Below are 18,108 nucleotides of genomic sequence, written 5' to 3'. Positions count from 1 at the left end.
CCCTTACACTTGATAATGATCTTGAGTCATAAGGTCAAGAATCAAATATAACCAGTCAATCGTGTTTTTAATTCAACATTGAATGACATTATACTGAAACGAACTTGGTACCTACAATGATTTTAAAGTGCAGTGCTGTATATCTTATTGCATTAATACTTATAATTCAATTAGAAAAACACACTGCTGCATGGTGTCGAACAACAAACGATCACAAAAACCATACATGTGACGGGTTCCGCTTTCGTGAAATAGTATTATCCCGGTCTACAAAGGTAAGGGTTTTTTACAATTTTTAATAGTTAATTAAGCTTACACAAATTGAGATTTTTAAAGTAAATGAAGAAGACACTTTTGCGAAAACGAATCTAATACACACACTTTTAGTTGGACTTGCTCCGAACCAGAATTTACAACTGTAAAGAAACCGAGATAAAAGAAGGCGCGCTTGTTTCTCTACCAAAGTTGGAAAACCTAACGATTTCCTGCAAGAGTATTCAAAATGTGCACGAAAAAGCATTTGTAAACTATGGTAACCTACAGGAATTGGACTTGGGCCACAATCAGTTATCTACACTCCCTAACAAAGTGTTTCAACCTCTCGGAAATTTAAAAACTCTGAACTTAACGGGGAATAGCTTCGGAGATTTGCCGCAAATGATTTTTGACGGTTTAGGTGGCTTAAGGGAGTTACTTCTTTCGCATAATAAAATTACTAATTTTCACGTGAAGGTTTTTGACGCAATCAGAGGAGTACAGAAATTAAGTCTCGACCATAATCTCATAAATTTCTTACCTAATCGACTACTCACAAAGCTCAGAAAACTGCAGTACTTAGATTTATCTAACAACCAAATTGAAAACTTTAGCGAATTCTTTGTGCTCGCATTTCAACTTCGGTATTTAAATTTATCGCACAACGCAATCGAAGGCCTACCTTTGCGAGCCTTTCAAACAACCCGCTTGGAGGTTTTAGATTTGTCAAACAACAAACTAACCGTAGTATACGAAGACGCTCTGCAGTTTAAAACACTACAGGAACTGTACCTGCAAAATAATCAAATTAGTATATTTGATGTTAGTGGAATGAATATGGAATACATGCCGTTGCAATTGCTGAACATTGAAAATAATCGATTAGTGTTTTTGGAAAGTGACTTTATGAACACTGCGAGTAATTTAAGGGAATTAAACACATTTATGAACCCTTGGGATTGCGCCTGTTTAGAAGAGATTGAAAAAATACATCACAAAGTGATAGTGAGACCCGAAGACTATGATGGCCCTCTTTGTGTGTCAAGCACGTCGAATGATTGTAGTGTTGATAGGAATAATTTGACTGTGTATTATAATGCATTTGTAAAACAGTTAGAACTCTAGTAAATGTCTTTCATTTTTCAATTTACGCAAATCTGCAAACTGTATAATATCTAATAGCTTTGAGAATAATACTTCACCTATAGTCCCCATATACGTATAAAAGCAGATTCTTGTAAATATTGTGATAGTCAATCAATCTAAACACCTGAAAGTTTTCTGTATTATGAAAGCCATATATTATAGGAAATCTTTTAGTAAAATTTTATATCAATACCTTTCCCCAATAAAAAGCAATTCAAGGGACGGACGTACCGATAGTTTATGTTGTGACACTCCGCAAAAACAAGAGAAAATACTTAGGTACTCATTTAGTTAGATGTAGTTTCCATAACCTTTATGGCACTATATACAGGATATGTATATGTGAACTTCGCCTTGTGATTTTTTTCTTTTCTTTTTTGTTTTCGAATTTTTTTTTTCAATGTCATTACGTTAATAGGAGTAGAATAAATACTGTTATTATTATATATACAGGCCGATTCAAATTCGAGGACCACCATGTGGATCTGGCGAACTGTAAGAGATAGGTAGGTAGTTTAAATTTGGCAAAGTTGCGTATTTTGGTGCTTTACAAAATGCAGTTTAGAAACTGAAAAAATTCCGACCCTGCTGTACCCTTTCGAGTTTTGAAATAGGAGTGGAGTAAAAGGGAGATATTGTAATGGCTAGTGCCTAACTGTCCAGATTATTTCTTAATGAAGGGCAGTATGCAGATAACTAGAAGGGATTTGGATATTTTTTTTAGATTTTATTTATGGATTTGACGATCCAATATTACTTATGTACCTAATCGATATGAGATCAGAATAAATGAGATGAGATTAAAAAATGCGCTAAAAACATTATAAAATGACAAATAAGGTTAAAGGTTATTGTTCTGCGATTAATGACTAAGATTATAAAACCAGTTTTTCTGTAACAAATTTAACCATGCATATTGTGGTCATTCCTGTTATAATTATTATTTTCCTACATTCAACTGTGAATGCTGGTTGTGTACGAACAAATGATCAAAAAAATTACACCTGTTCAAATTTTAGGTTTTATCAACTACGAAGCTCGCCAAATCAGAAGGTATACCAAATACAAAACATTTTTATAAATAAAATGTGTTAGTGCTTAGTGTAAACGATTTTGTATGGAGCATTTTAATCAAGTCTTATATTGTGAGACTCGAAAACGATCGCCCTGATGTGTATCAACATCAATGTTTGTTTCCAGTAGCAGTAGAACAAACAACCGAAACTGTTTGATTAAACATTTTTGAATATTTGGAAAAATCTTGCAGGCAATAATGTCAACATTCTGGTTGAACATTAAATAAAAACTAGGAGAAAATGTAGAATTTGAAATTTCTTAACTTTCATGCCAAACATATACAAATGTGGTGTTAAATGACAAATAAGGTTAAAGGTTATTGTTCAATCGATTACTGATCATAAAACCAGTTTTTCTCTAAAAAATTTAATCATGCACATTGTAGTCATAGCTGTTATATAATTATTTTTCTACATTTAACCAAAGAAGTCAAATGCTGATTGTGTACGAACAAATGAACAAACAAATCACACCTGTTCAAATATGAGGTTTAATCAACTAGGAAGATACCAGAAGGTGTACGAAACTGTTATATATGAATGCCTATTTAGCTTTGCGCACACGTAGGTCAGAAATGCTTTGAAATTTGGACCTGTAAACTCTAAGTGGTCTGTTTTTAAAAATGGTGGAGAAATTTTGGAATATTTTCTTTTGTAGCAAGTATAAATGTCGTGTAATTTATTACTATTGAGGGACTAATAGCACCTACTAACCATCGCTGGCCAAGTTTAAGTCCCCGTAAGCCAAATATTATACTTTAGAATTAAATGACATTGCTTAGAATGATTGTGTAAAGTGTCAATTTTAAGTCATTTGCAAGATCACTTGAGTTTAGCACTTGACAGTGACAAGAAATAGGAGCTACGCTTCTTCACACACTCTCTTTTATAGACTTGATGTGACATGGTCTCCTGTGTACCTGTCATATGAGGTTGGAATACAGCAGCTAACATGAAGACGATTTCTACCCATAGCAGGTGTACAGGGTGGTTCAAATTCGTGGCACACCATTGGGATTGCCATAATGGTGAGAGATACTGTTGTGGCTAGTGCGGCGTAATTAAGAGATTGATTTTTAAATCCTATTTTATTTAACAATTCTTATTGAGACAAGATGAACGACACCTGTATGAATAATAATAAAATTCACTACACATACAGTGTGTAGGTTAAATGGGGGAAATGCCCCTCTTTGTGACTACACCTTTTCCACTTTTATTCGAGAAGTTGTAAATTGTATTTGAGAATTGTTACTTGCATTTGAGAACACGTCAAAGTAGATGAGAATAGTCAGTTGGATTTCAGAAAACATCAAATGTATTTGAGAATAGTCAATTGTATTTGAGAAAGTATCATTTAATTTTATTGTGTTTCAGAATGTAATATTATTCCTAATGAATTATAATTAAGAATCAAATTTTTATAATTCCGCTACTGTATGTAGTCCCGCAACAGCAGCGGCAGCATCAGGCTATGTTATACATATGATTTTGTTTTTCTAATTTTCAATTGATTCTCAAATACTTAAATTTACCATTTCTTGAATACAATTTACTACTCTCAAATTCATTTGATGCCTTCTCAAATACAAATCACTATTCTGAACTACATTTGTTGTTTTCTCAAATACATTTGACTATTCTCAAATACAATTGATACTTTCTCAAATTAACTTGATAGTTTCTCGAATAAAAGTGGAAAAGGTGTAGAAAAACGTATTTAAAGTAACTGAGATATCACCAAAAAACTGAAAATGTTAAATTTTGTTTTCATTTTCCCTAGCTTAAACAGTCAGAAATGGACGGTTCCCGTTAGCTCCTTCTATTGATATATCTACAGAATACAATCTTTTATCATTGATTTGATATAAGATTTATCAGGTTTTTAACCATTTATGTAGGTACCTGGGTACAAATTTATAAACATTATTATTTTCCCGAAAAGTAAACGAGATATGTTGGTAGCACTTATGAGTAAAATAATCAAAAATATGTTGCACATTCCAAAAATCTAATAAAAAGTAAGGTATTCCATTTAAAATGATTAAGTTACATAGTACCACGTGACGCAATTAAAAAACTTTTTATCACAAAATATATGACCCAGCTTACATTTATAACAAAGTTTTAACAATTTTTAAATCTGCATTTGTTCCCCCAATTCCTCACTGAACACCCTGTAGGTATATCTTAGAAATGTAAAAATGTGTATTATAACTTATTATATTAATAAAAAATAACATAAGTACAAATACCTTCGTTTTTTCTATAATTTACGCCGTCGCTGGTAAGTAAGTAATCTGGAGCTGTAGTACATGATCATTGCAGACTGCCTGACGTCACCTGCGCGACCCGAAACGTTCTTCCCCGTGGCAGCTGTAGTAGCTTGTAGCTTCCGCATCTAATGTGCTGTGGAAATTCTAACAAATTCAGATTCTTAAAAAAATTGACCTTTTCAGTTTTTTGGTGATATCTCAGTTATTTACAAAGGTTTATCAAAAATTTCAAATGCATTTTTTTAGTCACAAAAAGGGACAACTTTGCCACCATTTAACCCACACCCACACAGAGATTCCAATGGTTAGCCACTCATTTGAACTACCCTGTACGGTGAGCACATCACATATAAAACATATACTGTATTTCATGAAATAAATAAATACTAGTGCCTTTTTCGAGTCTTAAAGCTATCACTAGACTCAACAAGGAAAAGATCTTCCAATATTTGGGAATAGAACTGCTTAAAATTTGGGCTTAGACAATATATTTATAACATAAAGAACGTGGTGGTTATCGCCAGTGTTAGAAAAATATTCCGTTTCTTTGGGCTGGTTGTACAAGTACCTTGGTTCAGTTGACTTACTGAATGAAGAAACTTGGTTAGTTAAAATTAAAGTACCCAATCTATAGTCTGTCTCACCTTGACTTTACAGTACAGGTTCTTATCGTGAACAAAGATGCCAAATGTCATCAAAATATGATTTGAAGAAAATGGGCGTATCTTTTGGATAAAATCGGCATCGCCGCGCTAAAACCTCGTATAAAGAAAAACTGACGTGGAAAAAGATGTTAGTAAAGCAGAACATCCCTCTAGAAGGCTTTTGAAATAGAAATTTAATTATCCTAATGGGTCTAAAATGATACTTGTACATCAGGAAGTTTATTATGCCAGAAAAAGAAAACATTTCAAAATCACTCTGCTACATTCAAAAAGCAATACAAACCTAATCGATCAAGCAAACCTCGTTGGACACTTTTACCACAATGTACAGTTTTATGCGCATACTGTTACCATAACAAAAAGGTTGTCTGTAATAAGTTCATTCACTTGTGAGGTTGTTTTCTTTAAATCAAGATTTCAAAGCGTGTGTTACCTATGCTGTGGTTCAAGAATATGACATGTGAAAATGACCAATAGACAAAACGACGCATTTTTTAAAATTTAATGAGAATGTGCTACCCGTGATTAATAACTTGTAAAACCATCAAATCGTTTACCTGCTATCATATTACGTATATAAATTATAACAAATATTGTTACAGGAAAAGATATTACGATCAACAATTCAAAACTGTCAAGAAGAAGAAATTCCCGAAAAGGTCTTACCATTCCAAAATTTGGAATATTTAACGATTTCTTGCGCTACAATAAATGTGGTAAATAAAAACGCATTTGCCAACTTACAACTGTTACGCGAGCTCAATTTAGCAAACAACGCAATTTCGGACTTTCCAAACGATATCTTTGAATCGCAACAGGAATTACAGAAACTAAATTTATCCGAAAACAATTTTGTCACGATACAACAAAACCTATTTAAAGGACTACGACAATTAACATCTCTTTCACTCTCTCATAATAAGTTATCTGATTTCGATATGAATTCCCTTCGAGAAATTACACAAATTAAAGAATTATTTCTTCATAATAACGAAATTAGTTTTCTTCCACTAAAAATGTTCCATGCATTAAAACAGCTTGTTAGGCTTCATCTCTCGCATAACAAAATTGAAACAGTCGAAGGGATATTTATGTGGATGTACGAACTGAAATATTTAAATTTATCTCACAACGTTATTAAGAGTGCACTATCTCAGAATCTTCACAACACCCAGTTGGAAATACTTGATCTGTCATTTAACGAATTAACCGTTATTTACGAGGATTCCTTTCCGCTTCAAACTCTTGAGGAATTACACTTGCAGAATAACAAAATTCATATCATCGAGATAAAGGGAGTCGACCATTTTCCATTAAAGGAATTAGATGTACGAAACAATAGACTGGTTTTCTTAGAAGATGAGTTCATTACAAAAGCAACTTCTCTAGAAACGTTACAGGTTGAAAACAATCCATGGGACTGCAAGTGTTTCGAACGTATGGCACTGTTACGCGGTAACTTTTCTTTGGACTTAAGTCAACCATATCGAGATGGAGAAGAACCAATATGTGTAACTGAGAGCGCCGACACATGTAATCTACATAGAGACAAGCTAAATAGGTACTATGAAATTCTCGCAAGATATTGGACGTTACGTTGAAGATTTTCTGTATGAAATTTGAACATGAAATGTTTGTGCATCAATAAATTAATTTAAATTGAGTTGAATAAATCATATTTGTTCAAACATACTCTCCTACACAATATAGTGCAAATAGAGCAAAATAAACACTTTATGGGATCTGATTAAGAAATATTGTAGTACTATAGTTAAGCTAAGATCTTTACGCAAAATTAATTAGTATACTTAGATGTTTTTATTTTAAAATTCTTAAATTAAAAATTATAATTTATACATACGAATTTTTGCAATTAAAACAAATTGTAGAAAAAATATTCTTTTATTAAGTGCCCACAGTTCTAGTTCGGTTCAAGATACCAAAAAGCTTCAGTACCATACATATACCTATGTATATTTCCCTCATAATGTCAACAATTAAAAGAGAATATTAGCTCTCCAACTTCCCTTTCATACTAGGAGGCGGTGACATACTCAATCCCAATTCCCCAGACTCCAACTGCTTTAATAGCCGAAATAGCGCAGCCGCTTCACGTATTCTACTAAATTCAATACAAAACGCCTGAACTTCAATGAACAACTCCTGCAAAAAGTTTCCATTGAATAATAGTCGAAAAACGTTCAAGACTCACCTGAACATTAATAATTTTATTTCGTATCAACGACTGCAAAAAAACACAAACTAATCTTACCAGCCTGTTCTGCATATAACGATCTTTGATTGTTTCGCATGTCGATATACAATTTGAGATGTATAGGTGTACGAATTCGGTTGGTAAATCGACAGTTGTTGTAAGTCTGTTTACTACTTCCATAGAGTGCAAGGACATCTCCATGTTAACCAGCACACTAAAGTATTCTGTGATTTGTTTTGACTGCATTAACTTTAGTAACACTTCTATTGCTATCAATGGATTGTTTTCGACCAATTCTGGAAGCTGAAATTATTAGTTTTCAATTGGGATAGTCAGTTCGAGCCCTGGCATGATATAAATTGTTGATTTCTATTGTTATTATGAAGCATTGTGTAAATAAATGTAAATCTGTTAAACATTCATTTTAAATGTTAAAATACACAATGGCAAATTCAACTGAAGTAGAAGAATTTATTTGTGGCAAAAACATTGGAAAACACTTTGAATTGTTGTATATCGACGTACGCACCTTGGAAGGAGTTAAACCAATGTGGTAAACCAGCTTGGAATCATTATCCAGTTCATTCAGTAGTTGTTGCTGTTGCTGCAGTGACAGAGCTGCCTTATACGCTTTCGTCATTAACTGTCTCGCTTCTTGACCCGCCATATTTGGTACACACATTGTAATGTCATAAGCTACCGTATGTTCCTTAGGCGATGTTACATTGAACCACACAGGCTGTAATTAAAACAATGTCATGTTTTCTGCGCCAAACTGGTACAATTGTTGTTCAACTCATTCCAAAAATGCTACAAATTCTTTTTTTTCCATAATCATTCAAAACGCGCCGACGGGTGGTGGAGATCAGAGTAGGAAACGCGGTAACAACACGTCTTTAAATTTGTCTACAATTTTTAAAAACCGTTTGTTGTATCAGACTAATTCTTTTTAGCGCATTTTTCTAAGAATTAAAAAAAATGTGTTGTTGTTTGCATTTTGTTGGTCTGTCTGTCCGACGCACTTCCGCGGTTTTGAACTACTTTTAAGGGAATGGTCCTAAACCCTGGAATTTTTTGCAACAGGTAGCCTATACATTGAAGGTGTGCCAGACGGGCATCAAATTTTGTCTTAAGGGAGGGAAAAAAATTTTAAAAAATTCTCATTGATACTTTTTGAGCTCTATACAAGACACAGTTGTGAGATTTTCAACACATTTCACTTCGGAGGAATCATAATCAGGCCCGTTCTGGGGGGACGGAGGCCAGGTAGTGCCGAGGGCGCAGGTCTGTAAATAAAATTACCAGGTGTAAGGGGGAAGTCCTAGCACAATGGCAATGACCAACAAACTTTTGGAAAATTATTCCCTCAATGGGGTCATCCCGCCTTCATTTTTTATTTCTGATCCACAAAGTACATTAAAAATAAAAAGACCCGTGTCTCCTCAATTTTTATTTGCGAGTAAAATAAACCCAAAATAAATTATTGAAAAGATGTGTTTTTAGTCCGAATTTGAAACGCTTCAGACTAAATACGTCACAAACCTACAACCAATCACGTAGAAGTAGAAGTGGGTCTGACGTTTGTCACATTTGACGTTTTGAGAGGGATGTTTAACTGCATCTAGCACGAAAGTGACAAGTGCCTGTGACAGATGACGCAATATTGGGTGCGTTCACCAGAACCAACTGTTTGCAAACCGTTTGCGCTTTTTATATAAGCATATTTACTGAACGCATTGCTAATTGTCAAACTGTTTGCAAGCGGTCGCCATTTTTTTAATCATAACTCGCTGAAAATCACAAACATGTTGATCGGGCATGCGCATTTGTTCTAAGCGCGCAATTTGCCTGGAAACCACACGTCAAATTTAATTTGAGTGAATTTTGAGAAAACCGTTTTGTATTCTTTTTGTACATTTCAATAAAAATATGGCAACCTTTCTACAGTTTAAATACATCCTGCTATACGAGATGAATTGAATTGTCCTATAGAAAATCAAGATTGGAGTATTAAATGCATATTCACTGGATCCTTGAGTAAATATTTTTTATCCATAAATTGTACCTGCTTTATGAGAAGTTTTTATTTTCAGATTGTTACATTTAATAAATTTAATAAACTCGCCACATAAGTATAGTCATTTTAAGGAGAGTTAAGATTTGTATAGGTGAAAAACGTATAGTTATAGCAAAGAGTAACCATTCTTTGGTTATAGCAATTATGGTTACTCTTTGGTTATAGCACAGATATACGACGTATAATCTGTGGTTATAGTGTTGCAAGGGAGGGTTTGATGGCCAGCAATCTACTAGGAGACGAGCAAATCGTTCGTGCCGTTTTGGAGCCTTCATAAACCGCATATGAAGGGGTCAGTACAAGTCCAAATGAAATCGAGAGCACTCAGCCAGTATCAGTTATAGGTTATAGATACTTGTGTTAATTATTAGTATACGAATAATGTACCCTAATTAGATTCGAAGAGAAGTTTGGTGTGGAACGATTTCACACAGTTATTCACAAAGTTATTACTCGCCGAGTATTTCAAATTTGACATTCGTCAAAGGGAGGCTGAAGTAATACTATTAAAATATCTTCTTTTCTTGTCTGGGAACTTTGTCGTGGGCAGTGTACGTTCGCAGTTTCTTGCGTTTTTACGGATTAACAGGACCCTTTATTGATAGGAAAAAGCTCTATCAAATGACACAAAAAGTAAAAATGACTTCCATAAGAAAAAACAAAGCTGATGATGGTTAAACGGAGACGAAACGTCAGACTAAAAATTTAAAACTAGCATCTTGTATATGGAAAAAAAGTGGGCACAATTATGGGCCGTTTATTTTGAAATATCTTTTTAAATAACTTAGGTAACAAATAAAAACGATTTTGTAAAATGTCATTTTTTTTCTGGATATCTCCGAAAGTAGTCGGAATTTTTTCAGTTTCAAAACGACATTTTGTTAAGTATCAAACTACTCAACTTTGCCAACCTCTATTTCTTACAGTTCCCGAGATCCCCATGGTGGCCCTCTAATTTGAATAAGCCTGCATACATGGAATGCTCCCTTCTTCATTCATAATTAAATTATTCGATTTATCTCTTACAACTTTAAAGCGCATTGTGTGCAATATGCAATTATCCAATTTTTGGTCGTGATGTACGTACGTACTAGTAATTTACTCCAATTTCGCGCATAAACCTATATGCCGATGGTTTAAACAAATATGCATGCCTTACAAAATTACAAACATGTTTGTGATTTTCAGCGAGTTTAAATTGCGATTCAAAAAATGGCGTCCGCTTGCAAACAGTTTAACAACTAGCAACGCGTTCAGTAAACGTACTTATCTAAAAAGCGCAAACGGTTTGCAAACAGTTGGTTCTGGCAAACGCACCCTATCGTTCACCTGCGCCTAAACAGTTTGTGTTTGCAAACGTAATCAAAGCGCAAACACGTTTGGTTCTGGTGAACGCACCCATTGCCAAGTCGTTATGTCATCTGAATGGTTCTAGGAGCTGATTGGTCGGGCGTATTACGTCACAGAGCCCGCCACAATCATATCGTTTTGAATAAACCTTTAAAACCGCACATGTTCATTATTTTTTTTGCTAATCAGCCTCTATTTTTAAATAAACTTTTACTGTCCAAAAAAATGTTTTATGGTTTCAGGTACACGCTTATTAAATTAGAACTGCGGAATTCAACTATACTGTAAACCCCCATTCAATTAAATTTAAAAAAATACACTTTCTTCTTATATTTAGTCTCAAACGGCAGAAATTCCGTATTCACCCCCATCAAAAACCAAATTTGAATAATGGAGGAACAGTATCGTATTTTGTATTTGGAATTACTAAAAAACGGTGGTGGCACCAAGGAAGGTATTTGAAAGATGAGGAGGGGGTAGTATGTATATGGAATTTTTTTGGTATTTGGAATAACTGAAAACGATGGTGACGCAAACAAACGTATTCGGGGCACAAACCAACCCCAAACGATCACGGGATAAAAACGTCAAATTTGAAAAATGGTGGGGACAGTATGGAATTTTGTGTTTGGAATAATTTAAAAAACGGTTAGGGTGCAAATGAAGTAATTCGGGACCCAATTAAAGCATAAATGATCACAGGAAAATGTCAAACGATGGTATGCGGGTAGCAAACAAAGCTCAAACGATCACAGGGAAAAAACGTCAAATTTGAAAAAAAAAATTGTGCATTGTGTAAGGCCTTCTCATCGCGAAAGAATGCCGGTCACAAAACACCTGAGAACGGTCCACAATTGGTTGGTTAAATAAGAAAAACATATGATTGTAGACCGGAATCAGGTGTTCTGTGCTCGGCATCTTTCCTGGTGAGCATGATAATTAATTTAATTCAATAACATCTTAATAGTTTTAGGTCTCTTATAAACAATACATACTAATGCATTCCTAACGCATATCCCCTAATCTCATCGAATTACTGGGACTCCGCTGTAACTGAAAAACGAGAGGGATGCAAATGAAGGTATTGGTGGCGCAAACCAAGCGTAATTGATCGTTTTATTCATCTGCATAGTTGCCTAAAAATATTTACTAACACAGAAAACCGATCATTCATATGTTCTTTGTACCAAGAATTATAAAAGAAGCCCTTTTTTGAAGGTTTGGGCAGTTTTTGGGCTGTAACTTTTTGGCCCCTGAATCTACGTAGCCGAAAAACAATAGCGACCTTTCTTATATCCTAAAGAACATGTGTATACATTTTCAAAGCGATCGGACGTTTCTACACAAAGTTATCATGCATACGGACAGACAGACGAACAGATATACAAAATTATAAACGATCTCGAGGAAAAGGAAAAGAGTACATTTTAATCAGAACTAGGCTGTCATTTGAAGACTTAGTACCAAACCTGATGTCATTATACTGATTAATCATGTAACATTTACCTCATCCTTACTGTTTAGCAATGGAGGTGCCAAAGTGACAAACTCTGGTTTATACACCCTATACAGATTATCAGAAGTCAATATCTGCTGTACAAACTCTTCTTTTTTATCAGGTTCATTTGCATAACTAAAACAAAATGTGAGGTAAAGCATATTAAAATAGACAAATTATCCACAACTAGAGAGTACCACTGTTATCAATAGCAACTAGAAAGAAAGTCATAATTACCTATTAGTGACCTTTTCAGGATAAGCAATAACAGCTGGAATTCCAGATCGACATATGTGAGATAGCTCCGACTGCTTTTCGGCCAGTGCCAATTGAATGGCTGATAAATCAATATTTGCCGGGCCCACAATATCCGAATTAATAATTTGTGTTGCAGTTTTCTTTAAAATCTGAAACAAACAACAGCGTAATGATTGCAGGTAAGACTCCACCTACCGCGTCTTTTGGAACATCCGATATTAGTTGAGCTATGAAATTCTTTTCTGGCGCTGAAAATTTCGGCAACTGACCTGGATACTCTAACTTCGGAGTCCCAACGGTACTTTGTTGCTCTGGTGGATGCTAAAATGAATTTGTTAGTTGCAAGTGTCACTGCGTGAATAGGACCCACCAAAATGTGGATGAAAACCTTAGCAAACGGAGTATTTTCTATGGATTCTCCACGATACAGTTCATGTAACAAAGTAACGGCAACAAGCCTTTGTTCGGGTTCCTCTAACAAGTCCTGTTGTAATAACATAATCAAACAAGAGCCCACTACGATGCAACTGTTAAAAAGTCAACTGAAATATTAAACATACCTTTAAAATAGTCGGTGCTTTCGAATTTTTTATGTAAATCATTAGCCAGTGCCTCTAATGTTTGTGTTTTAACATTATTCTCACCAAGTAAGCTGAATCGAAACTGTCATTACAGATTTTGTACTCGATGGCACTTTCTACTTACTTTAATAAGGTATCACATTGTGTTATACTTAAAGCCATTTTATTATAAATTTAATAAACCTATAAATAATTAATAATAAATTAATATTTGCATTGTTGTTTGGTGTAAGTGCAGGGTAAGGTTACAAAACATCGACTCTGATCAGTGGCTACATAACTGTCAAAGTGTGTCTACTGTATCACAAAGAAATAAAAAATGAATTGCTGCCGAATCGCCTTTGGAAATACAAGTTACGATTTACCATGTAAACAAAAATTCCAAAGTTGACTCGACAGCAACTCATTTTTGATCGCATATCTTTGTATTTGTGTTATATGTATCAATATTCAATACATTTTTTAGATATACGGCGTGTTCCATAACAAACACTTATTTTGTTTTGTGTTACGTACCTAGTAGTAGCATCCTTTATTCATTGGTAGTAGGCAGTTAGTGTGGTTTCTATGGCCATAGTGGGTGCGAGCAATGCACCACGCCACCACAACTCGCTTAAAATGAATAAGATTTGATTTTGGAGGGAGATATCTCGATCGTAGGAGTTTTTCAACCAATTTGTTCTGAAAAGATGGGAGATATTGATTATCCTTACACTGTTACACGAACAGTGACGAACCCTTTTATACTTTGTGTTTAGCAATTACACTGGAGCCAAATTCACTTAATTCAGTGTTCCGCGGAAGGTACACTCAACACCTCTACATACGACGCTGCACCCTACATTACATGGACAAAGCTATCCCAAAAATCCTGTTTGGTGAATCGTGATTTTTAAGCACCCTGTATGGCAGTGTAATTTCGCGCCATCGTGTTGTGTGTTGTTGTTTTTGTGTGTTCACTGATTTTTTAATGACTCATTTTAATTTCTCTTCAAGTATTAATACCGATACAGTAATAAAAGATGATATCTCTTGAAATATATAAACTGGACTGTGAAGACAGTGCGATATGTACCTTAAATGTTGGAGAACACATTTTTGGCCGAGGGACTCTGCTCGAGGTTCTTTCATTTCAATTTCTGCTCATAATCTAATTACTTTTTTCATAGTGCGATGATAAAAGAGTTTCAAGGAACCATGGCCTTATAACAATAACCAATGAGAAAGCATCAATAACATCTGTAATTTGCACATTTAGCTTCACCACTGATGGCCACTAATCATAATTTTTAGACTCACCAAAACCCATGCTTTTATATTTACACGAACAGTCCAACAGTAACAATCTTGCCCAGGGATTCTCCTGTTAATATTACGGATGGTGATAAATTTGCACTTCTAGCAGACCAATTTTGGTACAAACTGAAAATAAACGTGAACAACAATAATGAACTCCCTGCTACTAATGCTATGGTACCTGAAGGCGAGCCTGAAAGTAATAATATTGAAGGTTGGTATTTGTCTCATTACTTCATCTGTTTCATTGATGCTTTGAACAGAGACCCATACACCTTATGAATACAATGGCAAAGATGACTCCTTAAAACGTCCCCATCAGGATGAGCCAAATAGTGAGAATAAAAAGATGAGAACTTTAAATGCAAGTGAATTACCTCAATCAACTGTTGATGAACCATCACCCAGTCGAATAGATGCACAAGAAATTTCTGAATTGAATACCGAAGAACAGTCTGATAACATAGACACAAAACAGCCGAATGAGTCGGACAAAGGCTCTGAGACAGTAGCAGATAGTGCTCAAAATACAACAATGCCCGTGGCAACTACCAGCACCAGCTCGAATAAAAGGCCCTGGAGAGATTATTGCGTATATGGAAAACAATGCTACAGGTAACCCATTCCTCCAGCAACAGTTTGATCAATTTTTATATTTCAGGAAAAGTGCGGCACATTTTAATGAATTCAGCCATCCTGGTGACTCTGATTATGAGTCGGATCCTAACGATCAGCGACCGACATGTAGTTTTGGCTCTGATTGCTATAGAAAAAACAAAGACCATCGTAAAGCGTACAAACATCCTAGGGGCATGACAGGTGTAAAGAACCCTGCAGGAGCACGTAAGAGATTTCATACTTGTAATTGTGCCTATTGCCACATAAATTCATCAAAAAAACGTGATTATGAAAGTGACCATGAGGATACGTAGCAATGAAGTGAAATGTTTTTATGTTGCTTGTGATAATTGTTTTAAATTGTCTATTTATAAGATGTTTTAATGAAAAGCAATCACTGTTTTAATTTTTCACCTGAAGACTTCATGTCCTATTTGATTTATGTAGGGTCTTATAATACACATGACTACTTTGATGTAGTGATGTCCAAAATTTAAGTATTCATTACTCATTAAACAGTTATTATCATGCTTTAAGGAAAACCAGAAAATTCCAATTACTTCCGAAGATATGCCAGAAAAACCGAAATTTGCCTATTTCATTTTTATTTTTTTCTGATGTTATTTGAACAGATACAAAAAAAAATAAACACTTTCTCATTGCCACTATTTGAGCTCTACAAGACAGCATTGAGAGATTTTCAATACAACGTTTTATTTCAGAGAAATCATCAACTTTATTTTTTCATATGATCCCTAAAAAAAGTACATACTGTATTGAGCAGCATTTTTTATTATACCAAAAATACATAAGTTGGAAACATTTGGTTTCAACAGGAGGTTGCACCCAGTGCCTTAGACCCGGTTGTACAATGTCTGGTTAAACTTCAGTTTGGTTTAACTATAAACTGAAGCTTAAACTGACATTATACAACCGGGCCTTAATCGTGCGACAATAGCTATTGGATATATTTTGAATTTTCCAGAAAATTTGTCTGATAGGTGTTTTTGCACAATCAGAGCGTTGTGCGTGAGTGCGCCATTCGTTTTTTTTTGTGTGATGTAATGAAAAATGCTACTCAATACAGTATGTACTTGTTTACAGGCCATATGAAAAACTCTCGGAAAAACTGTAGTTGATGACTTCTCCAAAACGAAATGTATTGAAGGTCTCTCAATGCTGTTTTGGAGAGGCCAAATAGTGGCAATGAGAAAATGTTTTTATTTTTTGTGTCTGTTCAAGAAACATCACCAAAAAATAAAAATGAAGTCGGCAAATTTCAGTTTTCCTGGCATATCTTCGGAAATAATTGGAATTTTCTGGTTTTCTTTAGAGCATGGTAATTACTTGTTAATTGCGCAAATTTTTCTTAATTTGACCATCCTCGTACCTTCTATGGTTTCCGAGATTCCCATAATAGATATCCTCATTAGGGCGGCTTGAAAAAAACCAAACGTGTAATACCTTTTTGCGATAGTGCGGAAAAGTTGTGAACCTCCATTATTAAAACGTGTGCAGATTTCATAACTCTGAATTTATATCTTCTGTCACCTCAATGTACCCAAAGTTGTCAAATTTTGACTAAAAATGTTTAAAAATTGGCGCCTTTTTAATACCTACCTAGTACCTGCACTGCACGAAAGATGTCTCTGCGAGTCGTAGCCTTCTTTACAGTGGACGGTTCTGACAATGCCCTTATGAAGAATCAGTGCTAACATTCCGCTCCGTAAGTGTTGAATGTATCCAAAGGGCCTCTTGGTAAATGAAAATAAGCTTACTTTTTATGTTATTTTAAACTGTTACTAGAGTTAATTTATTTATTTTTGGTATGTACATTATTATAAACTTTCAAAAATATAAAAAGCGTTTACTTACTATATTTTTTGTAATATTTTTTTATAGTAATAATAATAATTAATATATAAAATTAGAATTATTATTCAGAAAAGAAAGAGATTTATTCCGAAACATTCAAATGGAGGGCGAAGTTCAGTACCGCATCATTGCCGAAGTCTGCTCTTCAAATTAACCCTGTAGGGTCATATAACCCTCGTGTCCCAAAAAATATAGCGACTTCTGTAGGATTAAGTGCGGTAATGAAACTTTTGTTTTGAACAAACACAAGTCTCATTATTATTCATGCTTAACATATCTAGCTGTGCAGTACTGCACGAATTTTCCCGGGAAACATCGGACTACAAAAGTGTGAGAAAAAAATCCATTACCTAAATACCTACAAGCACAGTTTAGACTGCCTACTACTCCAGCTATTGCAGTTAAGATAGAAATTTCAATTTATGTAGCAATCGCAATTTTAATGTTTCGCATCATTTGTGTATTTTGTTATGGCACTATTTATACAATTATTATTATTAAACAACCCTTTGTTGTGTATTTACCTCATTTTAATACAATTTTTGAACGCATAAACTTGTATTATTACTTCATCCGCTTTCCTAAGACGTTCTCAAGCAAGGATTTTTCTTCTATTAGCAAGATTGATAACAGTTGTGTAATAGTGTCGTAACAGTGAAACTGAAAGAAAATACTAACACTGCAAAATTCATTGCTAGGCCCAACAAAAAGGAACACTAAAAAAACCTATGTAGATGAGTCAAGTGAAGATGACTATGACATGGATGATCCCTTCATGGCGGCAGACAGTAGTGATGAATACGAATGTGATGGTGAGTCGAATGAGTCAGATTCAGAGTCAAGTGAGGACGCAGGGGATGAAGAGTTTAAACGCATGTTCAAGGAGGCGAAGAGATTTACACGACCACAGAAAAAGGATTAA

At 34.6% G+C, this 18,108-nt stretch overlaps 3 protein-coding genes across 3 annotated transcripts; 2 read left to right on the top strand and 1 right to left on the bottom strand.

Moving 5' to 3' along the window:
* Nucleotides 1–31: 31 nt before the first annotated feature.
* Nucleotides 32–7,207, top strand: LOC116159846 (insulin-like growth factor-binding protein complex acid labile subunit). Its single transcript, XM_031472933.1, has 5 exons — nt 32–275; nt 388–1,379; nt 1,438–1,474; nt 2,275–2,454; nt 6,021–7,207. The coding sequence occupies exons 1-5, from the start codon at nt 117–119 to the stop codon at nt 7,017–7,019; spliced, it is 2,367 nt and encodes a 788-aa protein (XP_031328793.1). The 5' UTR covers nt 32–116; the 3' UTR covers nt 7,020–7,207.
* A 97-nt stretch (nt 7,208–7,304) lies between these two features.
* Nucleotides 7,305–13,684, bottom strand: LOC116160256 (CCR4-NOT transcription complex subunit 11-like). Its single transcript, XM_031473414.1, has 9 exons — nt 13,522–13,684; nt 13,377–13,468; nt 13,187–13,332; nt 13,012–13,137; nt 12,796–12,965; nt 12,567–12,693; nt 8,163–8,372; nt 7,631–7,936; nt 7,305–7,581 (listed from the first exon to the last, which is right to left on the bottom strand). Exons 1-9 carry the CDS (start codon nt 13,557–13,559, stop codon nt 7,429–7,431), a joined length of 1,368 nt encoding a protein of 455 aa, XP_031329274.1. The 5' UTR covers nt 13,560–13,684; the 3' UTR covers nt 7,305–7,428.
* Nucleotides 13,685–14,281: 597 nt separating this feature from the next.
* LOC116159835 (aprataxin and PNK-like factor) lies at nt 14,282–18,108 on the top strand. The gene is made up of 6 exons (XM_031472923.1): nt 14,282–14,518; nt 14,567–14,638; nt 14,691–14,907; nt 14,957–15,308; nt 15,355–15,536; nt 17,885–18,108. The coding sequence occupies exons 1-6, from the start codon at nt 14,420–14,422 to the stop codon at nt 18,106–18,108; spliced, it is 1,146 nt and encodes a 381-aa protein (XP_031328783.1). The 5' UTR covers nt 14,282–14,419.

The sequence above is a fragment of the Photinus pyralis genome, unplaced genomic scaffold (genome assembly GCF_008802855.1).
Source record: "Photinus pyralis isolate 1611_PpyrPB1 unplaced genomic scaffold, Ppyr1.3 Ppyr1.4_LG1, whole genome shotgun sequence".
Classification (NCBI taxonomy): domain Eukaryota; kingdom Metazoa; phylum Arthropoda; class Insecta; order Coleoptera; family Lampyridae; genus Photinus; species Photinus pyralis.
Note: the sequence above shows the minus strand (reverse complement) of the source record. Positions and strands in the feature narration are given on the sequence as shown.